At 39.1% G+C, this 16,024-nt stretch overlaps 1 protein-coding gene across 1 annotated transcript in view; it reads right to left on the minus strand.

Moving 5' to 3' along the window:
* rabgap1l (RAB GTPase activating protein 1-like) overlaps window positions 1-15,981 on the minus strand; it is a 164,483-nt gene extending 148,502 nt beyond the window's left edge. Inside the window, exons 1-9 of the mRNA XM_057840616.1 lie at window positions 15,849-15,981; window positions 9,381-9,595; window positions 7,616-7,766; window positions 7,017-7,230; window positions 5,988-6,162; window positions 5,341-5,498; window positions 3,308-3,418; window positions 1,649-1,715; window positions 1,336-1,438 (exon numbers count right to left, since the gene is read on the minus strand). Of these exons, the coding sequence (XP_057696599.1) occupies window positions 1,336-1,438; window positions 1,649-1,715; window positions 3,308-3,418; window positions 5,341-5,498; window positions 5,988-6,162; window positions 7,017-7,230; window positions 7,616-7,766; window positions 9,381-9,518 (1,117 nt within the window). The 5' untranslated portion in view covers window positions 9,519-9,595; window positions 15,849-15,981. The remainder of the gene's footprint in view (window positions 1-1,335; window positions 1,439-1,648; window positions 1,716-3,307; window positions 3,419-5,340; window positions 5,499-5,987; window positions 6,163-7,016; window positions 7,231-7,615; window positions 7,767-9,380; window positions 9,596-15,848) is intronic.
* Window positions 15,982-16,024: the final 43 nt, after the last annotated feature.

The raw sequence follows: 16,024 nt of genomic DNA on the forward strand, positions 1-16,024 counted from the left end.
GGGACCTCATACCATCCAAACAAAAGAGGACAAGGACAACCCAAGTTGTTATCAGCAATCAGTTTAGAAGCCTGCATCTGTGAGTCTGTGGCATGGGCAGCTTGCCCATGTGAAAAAGCACTGTCAATGCAGAAAGTTATAATGAGTTTCTAGAAGACCATAAGCTAATATCCAGACATTGTCCTTTTCAGAGAAGACTTTGCATGTTTGAATATGATAATGCCACACTAGGGATGTTCCCATCTGGTCACGTTTTCAGAGGATCGGAATCTGATGAAAAGGATCAAATTTTTAATTTAAAAAAATATATTTATGTCTGTCTGTTCTGCTTCATTCTCGTACAGCCTCTCACTCTCCCTCTTGCTGCTTTTCTTGGTCAGCAGTGGCCTAGGGTTAGCGATTTAAAGTTAACGATGATTGACAGGTTTCTAGTTTTGATCTAGCCAGAGAAGCTTGGTAGCTCTACAATCAAAGGGGCCGAATGTGTCAATCATCGTTTAGCTTGTTAAACACTCACGCTAGTGCTGCAGCAGCTAATTGTGTAAGTGAGAGGCTGTTCTCAACAGCGTGAGCGGATTTGAGTGGACTAAATCAATGAAGCGTTTAATAAAGACAAGCATTTTTCTACGTTATTCTTGTTCGAAAATAATTCACATTATGAAGGTGGCACAGTGGGACATTAACAAGTTTAAAACTTTATTTTTTTATTTTTGGAACAACACTTTTTTTTCGGTATCGGATCGGCACTTGGTATTGGCATATTCTCAAAATCAGGTGATTCCGACTCGGATGCAAAAATATGTGATCGGGACATCCATATGCTACACCACACGCAGCATTAATTACAACATCATGACTATGTAAGAAAAGGATCCAGGAATTGAAATGGCCAGGCTGCAGTGCAGATCTTTTCGCTGCAGAGAAAATTTGGCGTATCAAAAAGAGGAAGGTGCGAGAAAGAAGGCCCAAGACAGTTGAACACTCAGAGATAAGTATTGGACAGGAATAGGAGGCATTCCGATTTCTAAACTTGAAAAATTTGAGAACTCCTCGATCCCCAGACATTTGCAGATTGTTGTAAGAAGTGGGGATGCTTCACAGAGGTGAAAATAGCCTTGTTCCAACTTTTTTGAGATTTGTTGACACCATGGAATTTAAAATCAACATATCTATCCCTTAAAATGTTACTTTTTTTAGTCAATGTCCTATTCTGTATACGATATTGAAATTTGGCACTTTTACTTTATTGCATTCAGTTTATATTCATCATTTGTATAGTGTCCCAAATTTTTGGAATTGGTCTTAAGCACTATATGGGACAAAACTGAGTCAAACCTTTGGGCGTTTCTTCATTAAGAGGTTGGAAGGCTGGTAAATTGGGGTTCCATGTTCCTGTGATCACATATGCCTTTCCATCAGAACTTTTCCCCATTGACTCCTGAGGAGAATATATATATTGAAAGATCAATATTATAATCATATCAACTGAGTAATTATTATGCTATGAATGAACTATAATGCTTTGTATTGCCAAATACATAGTAAAACCAATTAGCGTCAGATGTATGCAGAGTCTAATCCTATGCAGACACACGATCATCATCCATTTATAATTCACAGATGCAGTGCATGACTCTCAGATACTCACCATGTCAAGAAGATGCATGTCACTATTGCAAACCTTCTGACCTGGGCTTAGAAGCATGCCGAAACACCTAAAGAAAAGACACAGGAGCTGTACTCAAGATGAAATAATTACAAACAATAGCTATTATCATATAGATAGACAGATGATCTGCCGGGCAGATTATCGGCGCAGACCTTTGGAAATTTGACGGATATCAGTATCAGCCTTTTTTTTTCTTCTTTTTAATCCGACCGGCCGATATGAAAAAAATCAATTTATAACTGGGTTATATATTTATTTCTATGATTAGTTTGTGCATCAGTCTAGCCATGTTTTTTATATTTGTGTTTACATATTTTCTGTAGGCAATTATCGGAGAGCTATTTATTTAACCTCTTATTCAACTTTATGAGAGATGTTTCTGAGTCTCCAAAATTCAGGCACTTTTGGAGCTATTATTTTCTATTAGTGTGAGGTAATAAACATACTTTAGGTGTTTACATTGTCAGTGTTTCCATTATTCAATTTTCTTCATGCCAATTTTTACTCTTTTACTGCAAATGAATAATCGGCTCCAAAAATCGGTTATCGGTCCCTCTAGCTACTATTAATCGGTATCGATATCGGTCCTGAAAAACCCATATCGGTCAATCTCTATAGTATACTATTATCGTTATGCATTTTTCTTTTTCGCGACTACTGTATTTTCAATATTGTTGTACCTTCACAACATAATATTGTGTATTATATTAAAATATTATATAAAGTTGCATTAAATTTAACATCTCTGCTTTTTCTATTCTATTTTATTTCCAGCAATGTATCAATTCAATCTAAAAAAGCATTTCATCATTTCGAGATGCAATTTCTTCAATGTTTGGAGTGCCATCCAGTGGTTATGATTGGAATATCTCAAAATATTTAGAAACATTAATTCCATAAACGGTAAGAAACTCATTTAGTGAACAAAACATGATTCAAGCATGTTGGATAATTGCTTTTTAGTTGGATTCATAGTACATGTTCTGCACAAAGTACAAAACTTTTAAGACAATGGTTAGTGATAAAAAGAGCAAACTATACGTGATTCAAAAAATACAAGGCAAAAAGAAATGTCCAATGGCTTAGAAAATAAAAGGGCAGGTGTCTGTCTCCTGGTGGGAGAAATTGAAGGTAAGTGACTGGGAAGGAAAAAGAAGGGGGATGAAGATGACCTAGTTATTTGGTGCAGGCATGCGGTGTCAGTGTACTGTATGAGTGCAATAAAGGGGGGCTGCGGGAAGCTGAAGGAACTGGTTCATGCACACACAACATTACAGTATACTATTGTGGAATCATTTTTGATGACGCCATTTAAACAGACCTAGCTTGTTCTTTTAATTGTTGTTTACGCACAAGCATAGCTTTTGTCACGTATCATTCATTTTAATAGGAATTTTATTTCACACGACAGTCCTTAATATTAGTCATTGACATTTAGGGAGACAATAAAGAAATCACACACACAAAGATATATGTACAGATGCACCTGAAAACTGATAGTAGCTCAGTGGTCTGACATTTAAATGAAGCAGAGGGTTTATCAAACTAAACATCATGCAAGTAAACCGAGTTGGTCTTATAATTGCTCTGCATACTGCCTTTCAAAATGACACATTGGATCATGAGACTGAATCTCACCTCTCAATGATGAGCTCTTTATTGCTAATCTGTTGAACTGTAATTACAACTTTCTTCTGAGTACTTTGTCGCAGCTTGAAGTACAATTTGTCTCTGTCCTTGGGGACTGGACTGTGAAAAGGAAGAAAGACGGGGTCATTAAAACGGGGTAATTAAACGCAGTACAAGGTATACACTGCTGGCCAAAAGTATTGGCACCCCTGCAATTTCGTCAGATAATGCTCAATTTCTCCCAGAAAATGATTGCAATTACAAATGATTTGGTAGTAATATTGTCATTTATTTTGCTTGCAATGAAAAAACATAAAAGAGTGGGAGGAAAAAATTAAATCATTATCATTTTACACAAAACTCCAAAAATGGGCCAGACAAAAGTATTGGCACCCTCAGCCTAATGCTTGGTAACACAACCTTAAGACAAAATACTGTAACTGCGAACAACCGCTTCCGGTTTCTATCAGTGAGTTTTCTTACAATGCTCTGATTGGATTTTTGACCATTCTTCTTTGGCCAACTGCTCCAGGTCTCTGAGATTTGAAGGGTGCCATCTCTAAACTGCCATTTTCAGATCTCTCCACAGGTGTGCTATGGGATTCAGGTCTGGACTCATTGCTGACCACTTTAGAAGTCTCCAGTGCTTTCTCTCAAACCATTTTCTAGTGCTTTTTGAAGTGTGTATGGGTCATTGTCCTGCTGGAAGACCCATGACCTCTGAGGGACACCCAGCTTTCTCACACTTGGCCCCCTACATTATGCTGCAAAATGTGTTGGTAGTCTTCAGACTTCATAATGCCATGCACATAGTCCAGTGCCAAAGGTAGCAAAGCAATCCCAAAACATCAGGGAACCTCTGCCATGGTTGACTGTGGGGACCGTGGTCTCATTTTTTTCCTGTAAACTCTATGTTGATGCCTTTTCCCAAAAAGCTCTACTTTTGTCTCATCTGACCAAAGAACAGTCTTCCAAAACGTTATTTGGCTTACTCCAGCCTGGCTTTTTTATGTCTCTGGGTCAGGAGTGGGGTCCTCCTGGGTATCCTAACATAGAGTCCCTTTTCATACAGGCGCTGACGGATAGTACGGGATGACACTGCTGTACACTCGGACTGCAGGACAGTTTGAACTTGTTTGGATGTTCGTCAAGGTTCTTTATCTACCATCCGCACAATCTTTCTTTGAAATCGCTCATCAATTTTTCTTTTCCATCCACATCTAACCCTAGCCACAATGCCATGGGCTTGACACTTATTGATGACACTGCGCACGGGAGACACAGGAAGATTCAGGTCTTTGGAGATGGACTTGTAGCCTTGAGATTGCCCATCCTTCCTCACAATGTTGCTTATCAAGTCCTCAGACTGTTCTTTGGTCTTTCTTTTCTCCATGCTCAAAGTTGTAAACACAAGGACACATGACAGAGGTTGAGTCAACTTTAATCCATTTTAGCTGGCTGCAAGTGTGATTTATTTATTGCCACCACCTGTAATGTGCCACAGGTAAGTAACAGGTGCTGTTAATTGCACAAATTAGAGAAGCATCACATGATTTTTCAAAGGGTGCCAATATTTTGTCCGACCGATTTTTGGAGTTTTGTGTAAAATGATCATCTTTTTTTTTGTGTTTTTTTCCATTCCCTTTTGTGTTTTTTTCATTGCAGGCAAAATAAAAAAAGATATTACTACCAAAGCATTTGTAATTGCAATCATTTCCTGGGAGAAATTGAGCATTATCTGACAGAATTGCAGGGGTGCCAATACTTTTGGCCAGCAATGTATGCATCTCTTATGACATTTTTTTTCCTGCCTGGGTATAAAAATTGTTGCCCATTCTATGCAACAATGTGGCAACAACGAGTGATATTTAATAAATTGGTTATGCAGAATCATTAGAAGATGGTAAATCAATCAAATCGTTTTAATTCACAGGTCAAGAAATTAACAAAATAACTTGGGGCTCTTTTACTTTTTATGTTTTTTTGTTGTTGTTTTTTTGGGGGGTCTAGTGCGTGTTTATTTGTATGTGTTGCCCAAATACCTGAAGTTTCCCTTGCCATCATCTTCCTTAATCTCCAGAGTGACAGTAAAAATAAAAAGATTACTATCAAGAGGACTCAAGAGCGGTGTGTCTCTGATTTCGGCTGGCCGTGAAGAGCGCCGAAAGGCTGTAGAGAAACTGTACAAGATTCTACTGACCTATACGGAAAAAGATGAGAGAATATTTAAATTAAATTCATATGGACTAAACTTTAAAAACACCAATTTTAGTTGAGGTAGAGTCTAGGGCATGGCGAATGTAAGAAATGTAAAAATGAAATCAGAAGAACGATAACAGCAAACAGCCTTAAGAAACGGATGAGAAATCTTCAAATTTGAAATATCATAACCAAGACATATCCTTGCTTGGCAAATTTGGTTCCATTTTGCTATGACGGGGAATAAATGACAACTATGCATTTTGTGTAGTTCGTTGTGCATTTAAAGACTTCCTCCAAATGTTTGAGGAACATCACAGTTAATTCTTTAAATGAGCTTGTCAACCTTTGACTCACAGCTTGGACTAAATAAATGTGTTTGTAATAAAAACAAATGCAGCTGTCAGTCAAAAGACTGCATGAAGGTGGCAAGTTTCATGTAAATATAAAAACAGTGCTTAGCTGCAGTGTGTGTGTCATTTAAATTTACCGCCTCCTTGATGTGGCAGGAGAAAACGTGAATTTGAAAGTCTTCAGAACTGCGATAACTCTCCGTGAAGCAAAAGCAGTCGCTTTCCACAGAACCCTCACGTCCACGAGCACAAAACAAGACCTTGTAAATGGGGAAGGAACAAATCTCTGTTCCAGATGCTTGGTCCACAACCCTGCAAAAAGATATTATAAAATGTATTTAAATGAAAGCCCTACAAGAGTGAAATGTTATAAGTAATCATACTTATACCAAGTTCTAAGGTTGAACACATTTTATTTCAAGATGTTGACCTCAAATTTGTTTGGACTTTGAATAATTGTTTAATACAAAAATGAGACACTTCTCATTTTCCAATGCATTTGACTGATAAACTTACTAACACACGTAAGAAGTTCATCACTGTGTATCGTAAAATTTAAAACAGTGACAGACCATATATATTACGCAAGTTTGTAAGAGCCTGATTTGTGTTTGTGTGTGCACAAAATAGGCACAAATTTGATTATTTACTAACTGAGGTCACTGAGCTCATTCGATCTCCCTGAAAAATAAATGTGATCAGTTAATTTGACATTTTGCGGTTGAAGTAGATGCTGATACTGTATATTATTTAGCACACAAAACGTGATAAAGTGTTTCGCAATACCTTTTTTAATTGTGTGTTGATTTGAAACCATCCCAAGAAAGAGTAATGTCGTATAACTTCTTTTCAAAGCTGCATTACCTTAGTTAGGTTCTTATAGCACACCGTAAAAGTGTGTGCTGGCCTCTCCTGAATCAGTTTTCAGGGGTGCTTCCACAAGTTTTAAATGCAATGCAAAGATTCCAACCACTATCTGCGTCTCTCAAACATTTTATATTTTTTTACAAATGCTTTTGTCTCATCTAAAACAAAGACACTGCCACAAAGACTCCAAAAAACTGTGATATTTTGATATGATGAAATGAACAGTAATACCTGCAAATTTGGGACTACGAAGTTGAAGCTTTTGTGACTTGAATGTTTGCTTCCACAAAATGGCTTACCTCACAGAGCCTTCTGGTCCACAGGGTACATGTAGTGTGATGGGGATGGGGATGGCACTCTCAGCCCGCAAGGTTGCCATTGCCCTTTGTGCTTCGGGTTCATTACGAGGAGCTTTGACCCAAGTACAACCCAGATAGGACAGCTTGTTGAACTGGACACTGTCCTCCTCTTGGCTTGTGGGGCTGGCTGGTACTGGGTAGGGTGATGATAGTTCTATTGGGAAAACATAAATTGTTGTGTTTGGTCATAGTTTTTACTGAAATGTTTAGGGTAATTTTATCCAGGTCATACTACTGATATGTGAGTGAGTTTAAGGAAAAAATGCAAACGTATATTTTATTAAATTGAAAAATGTAACAGGATATTAGGACTTCTTCATAATGACCTATAATGTTTTAACTTTCCAAACAGGAAGCAGAACAATGAGCACAGCAGAAGAACTTCCACTGCTGACTAGCTTTTATTTGACTCTAGGCTTACTATTTCCTTTCACTTCACTCAGCAGAAAAGAAGCAGCAAAACTAATGATGCTGTTGTATGCTTTTATGAGATAATGAAGGTTGTCAAACAACAGTCTACGACTTCAGCTGAAAACTACCTGACGGTTGGAACTCCAGGACTTGGACTTCTGTGTTGCTGTGCTTCTCCATCTTTTCCACGCTACTTTTCTCCACCTTAGCGTCGTCATCATCATCATCCAGCACCTCCTCCATGGCTTTCTCCAGCTGCTCACTACCATTCCAAGTCATCTGAAAAAGGAAGGACCATAAAGATTACAGTAAGGGAGAAAAGGAGGAGATCATAGACGATGAAGGAGAGCTTCCTAGAATGTGTGGATATAGTACGACATATATATTATGGCCATGTCACATACAGTGGGGCAAATAAGTATTTAGTCAACCACCAATTGTGCAAGTTCTCCTACTTGAAAAGATGAGAGAGGCCTGTAATTGTCAACATGGGTAAACCTCAACCATGAGAGACAGAATGTGGGGGGAAAAAATCACATTGTTTGATTTTTAAAGAATTTATTTCCAAATTAGAGTGGAAAATAAGTATTTGGTCACCTACAAACAAGCAAGATTTCTGGCTGTCAAAGAGGTCTAACTTCTAACGAGGTCTAACGAGGCTCCACTCGTTACCTGTATTAATGGCACCTGTTTTAACTCATTATCGGTATAAAAGACACCTGTCCACAACCTCCAAACACTCCAAACTTCAATATGGCCAAGACCAAAGAGCTGTCGAAGGACACCAGAGACAAAATTGTAGACCTGCACCAGGCTAGGAAGACTGAATCTGCAATAGGTAAAACGCTTGGTGTAAAGAAATCAACTGTGGGAGCAATTATTAGAAAATGGAAGACATACAAAACCACTGATAATCTCCCTCGATCTGGGGCTCCATGCAAGATCTCACCCCGTGGCGTCAAAATGATAACAAGAACGGTGAACAAAAATCCCAGAACCACACGGGGGACCTAGTGAATGACCTACAGAGACCTGGGACCACAGTAACAAAGGCTACTGACAGTAACCCAATGCGCCGCCAGGGACTCAAATTCTGCACTGCCAGACGCATGGTTGAGGTTTACCCATGTTGACAATTACAGACCTCTCTAATATTTTCAAGTGGGAGAACTTGCACAATTAGTGGTTGACTAAATACTTATTTGCCCCACTGTAAATGTGACTATTTTTTTAATAAGTATAATTTTTTATGCAATGGGTCAGTTCACCACATTAACACATTTCCCTTTGCACACTGTGTCAGATGCAGCAAATTAGCACCAGAGCAAAATCTAGCCTCCTCTAGGTTTCACAGTAAGGATAGTGCACATTTCTGTGAACACTGAGGGTTTAACAGAGCTGTACTAACACCTTTGTGAACAAGTTTAATTCATCAAAAATAAATAAAATGAAATTATATATACAGTATATACGTACATGCGTATATAGTAGGGGTGTAGATGTACACACAAGTCACAGTTTGGTGCGTACCTCCATACAGGGGTCACGGTTCAATTATTTTGTTCTGCTGGTTATAATGTTGAGCTGTGGGTTTAGGCTCACCTAAAGTACTGCATTTATTGTCATTTAATTTAGAATATTTCAGCTATTTTTTGTTATTTATTTTAACTTAACATTACACTTATGTTCCAATTTGCTAGTATGTTTTGAAAAATAAAAATCCTGTTCAATGGGAAAAAAAGTTTGTTTTTTTTTTAACCCAGATATCTCAAAGTAACATATTTTAGAGCTGTAATTACAATACCGGGATACCAAGAAGCCGTGATATTTTGGCTTAAGGTTATCAGACCGTCAGAACCTCATCCCAGCACAGGTGTGCTTCAAAATTCTGACCTTGAGCTTTGGTTTTCCCTCGGAGCTTTGAGGTGACCCAGTAGAGCTAGGTTGTACCAGAACAAACTCTTCACTGGTGACTGTGGCCACAGACTCTGTGGAACTGCTGACTTTGTACAGAGAGGAACTGTCATCCATGGTTGGAGGTTCCTCTCAGGAAATGCAAGGGAGACCAGAGTTGACTCCCTCCTCTTTCCTCCCTCGTTTAGCCAGTTCTGGACACAAAGTGAACTTGTATTACCACACATTTGAACTGTTATAGCCTTTTTATGAACTTCTTTGTTCGTCTATATATAAGCAAGTGGCAAAATAGTACAAATACAGCAGCACATTAAAAAAAAAAAAAAAAAAAAAAAACTTATGTTGGCTCATATCACATGCACAGTATTTAAATAGAGCTCATCGACTAGCTAAGACTCCCAACGTCTTGGCAAGGACAGTACAAGGACTTATAATACATGTTTTTGGATAGTTATTTTGATATTTCTGGGGTATTTAGGGGTGCTTAAAGGGTTAATTCCCCCTTACGGAAATTCAGGTCACGTCGCCAGCATAGGAACGGAACCGGTCAATCGCATAATGGTTATTTTTCCAAAGTTTTTGAATTTCTCCTCCACAAGGCTATTTTTGTACGTCTTTTAAGTACAAGACATTTGTATGAAGTTTTGTGCCATTTGGTACGCAATTACTGTCCGCGCCCTCCATAATGGTGTTTCCCTATTGCTTTCCCACAATGAAACGCAAAAGTGCTCCAAAATGAATAAACCGCCCATTTCTTTATGTGTTTGTAAGTCGTCAAACCGCGTATTTCTGTTTTCATTTGGCGTTGCTTAGTTGGGAGTTTCTCGGTTATCCCTCACCCTGGTGGCAACGCATAAAGAGCGGTCAATAGTGGACAACTTGAGGGCTCAGGCGCGAACACGAAATAAAGGACTATGAACGTGAAATTTTGTGTACTTGTTATTGTCTAGGAGAGGAACAAAAATAACCTTGTGGAACAGCAATTTTTCAGAGTTCATTTTTTTTTGGACCGGTCTTATGTATACAATATATATATGTTAGGGATGTCCCAATCTGATCACATGATCAAAAATCGGGCTTCATGCTCAAACAGGCTCTCACTCTCCTTCCTGCTGTTTTTCTTGGTCAGCAGTGCCGCGGAGTTAGCTACATAAAGTTAACGATGATTGACAGGTTTGTAGCTTTGATCATGCCAGAGAAGCTTGTAGCTCTACGATCAAAGGCACAAATCTGTCAATCATCGTTTAGCTTGTTACACACTAGCGGTAGTGTGCTGTGGCAACTCAATGTGTAAGTGAGAGGCTGTTCTCAGCAGTGTGAGCGGATTTGAATGGACTTATTTAATGAAGCATTTATTGAAGTCAAACATTTTTCTACATTTTTTTATTACAAATAATTCACATCATGAAGGCGGCACGGTGAGGCAGTAACATGTTTAAAACTTTTGTTCAAAAAAAACTTTTTTTTTAGGGATCAGATCGGGAATCAGTATCATCAGATTCTCAAAATCAGGTTACTCGCGTGCAAAGATATGCGAGCCGGACATGAAAATAATGCAAATTGTTAGGTGTGGCCAAACTTTCATACCACTGTATATAATATATGTTGTTACTGGTTTTAACCACATTTCTTGAATATATTTGCCCAGAAAACACAGCTTATCAGTGCTGTCTGATTATTATATAATGAGTTAAGTAAAAAAGATGGACCAACCAAGCAACTGTACAACACAGTGTTCTGGATTGAAGGAATTTGAAGCAATCCGCATGAATAATCCATCTGTATCGGAGGCACCACATAAAAAGATGCTTCTATTCTAGCTAGACACATGATTTGATTTACAACATTGCGGGTGAAATTTAGATGTTCACACAGACAAGGACAGAAACTGGATCATGTGCTCCAATCATACTTATTCAATTAGAGCAGTGGTCTCCAAACTATTCCACATAGGGCCGCAGTGGGCGCAGGCTTTCTTTCCAACAGAACAGGACGACACCTTTGCACCAATCTGGTGTCTAACAAGTGGAATCAGTTGATTGCAGTCATGTGCTGCTTGTTTTAGCAGAAACCTCATTGGTTAAACAGTCTATGCTAAATCGATATGAACAAAAAAACAGGACTCACGGTGGCTCTTGAGGACCTGTTTGGAGACCCTGGAATTAGAGTATTAACAACCCTGGCAAATAATGGGTCACTTACTGAAGGGACTGGCATTCAGAAACAACACAGCATATGTGAAATAATTTCTTCAATCTTGTAATTGTCTGGTTTCAGTCAAATGGCTAAGATACAAAATATCACACTTGACATACCATCTGGCACAAACACAGGCCCGCACATTTAACATCATATAGTGACCCCGCTGGTTTCCATGTGTAACACTATTCTGGTTTGGTCCCAAAATGTCTTCTGTTTTTGACCCATATCAATATTTAGCAGACCCCCCCAAATAACTGAACGAAATGTCTTGGTGGGAAAGTATCTAAATTAGGACCCGGTCATTACAAGTGCTGTATGTTACTTTAGCACAGCTGGCAACATTGCAACCCAACCACCACTTACTCTAAGTGGAAACATTGAGTAGTAGTAAGTGATTCAAACCTAGGCAGCTAGACAACGGACAAATACACAAACATAACAAGTAGCATTGCATCAGCGAGAGTGTGTGTATACTTGGTAGCCTGTGGGGTGTATTTTCCAGTTGGTTTGAGGCAGATATACAGAAAATACACATTAATAATGCCAACAATGAAGTCTGATAGAGAAACCTAAACTCATCCATCCATTGCCTGCCCCAGCTGACTTTAAGGGTGAGGTTTGTGCACCCTAGACAAGTCATTGCAGGGCAATCTCATAAGTTAGCTTTACCTAAGCTGTGATAAGTGTGAGGGTTTAGTATGTTAATTTTTTGCCTGAAACTGTTAACAAATCAACCATCAATCCAGATCTGCAACGTAATGCAGTGGTACCTCTACATACGAAGTTAATTCATCCAGGACCTCGTTTGTAAGTCGAAATGGTCGTATGTCGAGAATGATTTTCCAATAAGAATACATTATAATTCAATTAATTCATTCCACAGCCCAAAAACCTACACTAAATCCTTAATAAATACTGCTGGTACTTTACAAATGGCATTTACACATAGCAAAACAAATAAATTCTTCATAAAAAACAGAATAGTAAAATAATAATCCCTGTAATTATGTAACGAATCGGGTTCTAATGTGGCGGACGTGTTTTGCAGAGAGACGGAGCGGTGCGGTTTAGAGTTTACTTTCACTTTTAATGTTTTGTTGAGAACACCGTCAACTGCGGCGGACAGTAGGCGTGTAGTGTTGGACTAGTTCTGAAATAAATTATACAAACCTGACAAAGCTGGCGATTTCTTTGGCTATGTTACCACAATAACAACTGTTACCTTAACTTATATAGGCTGGCGAACGGAAGTCATAGGAGGACCGTGGAGATCGTAGACATTCTACAGCTGTATTGTTGAGCCAGTTCACGGAAGCGCACCCCACGCTCATATTTTTCTATTATTTGCATCTTCATTTCAATGGTAAGCGTCGCATTTTTTTCCTTTTTTTCACGACCTGTACCAACCTTTTTGAAACCTGTGTTGATTTCGCTCACAAGAAAATCCGCCGTGCGACCGTCCGTCTGCTGCGTTGTCATGTCATCATATTTCGAGCATGTCGTCAGATGTAAAAACAAATGGTGAGTCAAATTTTACATCGGATGTCGAAAAGATCGTGTGTCGCAGCAATCGCATGTCAAGGTACCAAGGTATAACAGATTTCCCCATGTAAAACTTGCCGACAAACAAAACACCAATATTTCTTATTTGTTTTTATTTTAACATATTGCCAGAAGTCATTAGTACTTCTCTTATGCAGTGTGTGTACGTGCCTCGTATGCCTGTTTACAGTAGATGAATAACTACCAACATACAGTAAATGGACGACATTGTTGCGAAAACCTGTATTGGGCACTGAAGCGAAACCACATGCAAGAACAAGTAGAAGCTATGCATATCACCAAATATGAGAACATAATGATTAACTTTAGATCATTTTAAACCAGTTTTAGAAATGGCATTCTATATTCTTCACAGGATGCACTAAACATTCAACATTAAACAGTTTCCTGCTGTGTCACTAATTACTATTAATTCAAATCAGGAAAAGAAAGTGTGAACAGGTATCGTCAACAATTTGCAGTCACAATTCAAATTTAAGACAAGGAGCTGTTTACTTCCAGTGAGAAATTGTTGTATTTTTCCCTTTTATTATATAACTGAGACTCAGCCAAGTACTATTGTCATTACAGCTTTCTTTTTTTCTGCACAACTTCTCTCAGCAATTTAGGAGTGGGAACCTCTTGGTACCTCACGATACGATACAATTTGCGATACAAAGCTCAAAATAACGATCTGACGATATGGCGATGCAACAATTATCAATACATTGGTCAGGAAATCCTTCTATGATATTCTACAAACGACTAATAAACAGAAAAACAAGCTTCTGCTGTGAATTGGAATGAGTTTATCATTAGCAGATGTCCAATCCATTTGAACTGGGAGGGTGGCTGCGAATGCTGCCATACCTCCCACTTCAAACAGATTGAACGTCTATGGCCGTCAATGGCAGCCACTGCCAGGAAATGAGGTAAATTTGGGCCATTTAAGGTCATTTACGTGTTTATTTTCAGTTACTTCCTGTTGAATTTGGGGTATTTTAAGGGTCACTTCCTGTTTATTTTTAATTACATAACAGGAAGTGACCCGGGAATGACCCAGATAAATAGGCAGTGACTTATTCTCAACAGGAAATGACCTGTAAATGCCCAAAAATGAACAGCAAGTGACCTGTAAATGCCCTGAAAATCAGACAGAATGACTGTGAATGCTCTGGTTTCCAATGAATGAACGTTTCTAGTAGGGGTGTGACAAAATATCGAAATGGTGATATATCGTGATACTTTGTATCCCAAAAGGTTGTCGATATGCTCCTGCCAAGAATCGAGATATCGTTTTGAAAAGGTGTCTATGTCTGAAAAATAAATAGAAATGAACCAACAAGTTGCTACCAAAATTTTCCACCATAAGACTGTCTCAGTTAACTGTAAGGCTGCATTGATGGTGCTCGACACCCAATCCATTTAGACTGGGAACGTTCATTCATTCGAAACCAGAGCATTCACAGTCATTCTGTCTGATTTTCAGGGCATTTGCTGTTTATTTTAGGGCATTTACAGGTCATTTTCTGTTGTGATTGAGTCACTGCCTATTCATTCGGGTGATTCCCAGGTCATTTCCTGTTCTGTAACTCAAAGTAAACAGGAAGTGATCCATACAATACCCCAAAATCAACAGGAAATAACTGAAAATGAACAGGTAAATGACCTTAAATGGCCCAAAATTGCCTCATTGCCTGGCATTGGCTCCCACTACCGGCCGCAGACGCTCAATCCGTTTGAAGTTGGAGGGATGGCAGGAAATGTACAGCGAATGAACGTTCATTCGCTGCCACCCTCCCAGTTCAAATGGATTGGACGTCTACTAATGATAAACTCATTCCAATTCACAGAGGAGCTTGTTTTTCTGTTTATTAGTCGTTTGTAGAATATCCTAGAATGATTTCCTGATCAATGTATCGATAATCGTTGTATTGTCAGATCATCATTATCGTGAGTTTTGCATCGCAAACTGTATCGTATCGTGACGTACCAAGAGGTTCCCACTCCTAGTTTCTAGTCTAAATGGATTGGGTGTCGAGCACCGTCAATGCAGCCTTAGAGTTAACTGAGACACAACTATGGTGCAAGATTTTGGTCGCAACTTGTTAGTAGACATTGACATCTTTTTAAAACGATATATCTCGATTCTTGGCAGAAGCATATCGATAACCTTTGGGGATACATAGTATCACGACATATCACCATTTCGATATTTTGTCACACCCCTACTCAGCATCAGCATCATTATTGTCATCATGATGAAAATTAGATGACGTAAGGCAAACTAGGAAACAGTCCATTCAGGACAGATCAAATATGGGAGCGGCAACCTCCCCAAGGCAACCATTTAGGTAATAGTTAATTTGCGAGGGAAAGTGGCAGACGGGTTTAAAAGCAAGTCGACATGCAGACGTGCAGCATGATGTCAGAAAAGGTGAGTGCGAGTTAATCAGGAAGTTCCAACCAGTGCCAGGCTCGGAGCCACTAGCTTACGCCTGAGCTAACGTTTTGCTAGCTCCAAGAAGCTCGAAGTCCAAAACATCGGATCCTTATTTGGAGGAGCGATATCGCGGGAACACCCAAGCCGTCCCTCATTAGAAAAGAAATTCGAATACAAATCAATTCCAAAAGCCTGCGTTGTCAAAACGTCACAGTGTCAATGGAAAAGCACATTTGTTGACAAACAAGCTGTCAACTTACTTGCTGGAAGCGACGAGGAAGGAGTTCCTTGCCTGCTAGCTGTCAAGAGTTTAGCAAAGATCGTCAATGTGAACAGGACGCATCACTCGTCTCGATTCTCAAACTGCACGCTTTCCTGTTGTTCGGCGATCACGTGCTGCTGCCGATGCACACAGCTTCCGTTCTCGAGATGAAGT

Source organism: Corythoichthys intestinalis, chromosome 7, assembly GCF_030265065.1.
Source record: "Corythoichthys intestinalis isolate RoL2023-P3 chromosome 7, ASM3026506v1, whole genome shotgun sequence".
Lineage (NCBI taxonomy): Eukaryota > Metazoa > Chordata > Actinopteri > Syngnathiformes > Syngnathidae > Corythoichthys > Corythoichthys intestinalis.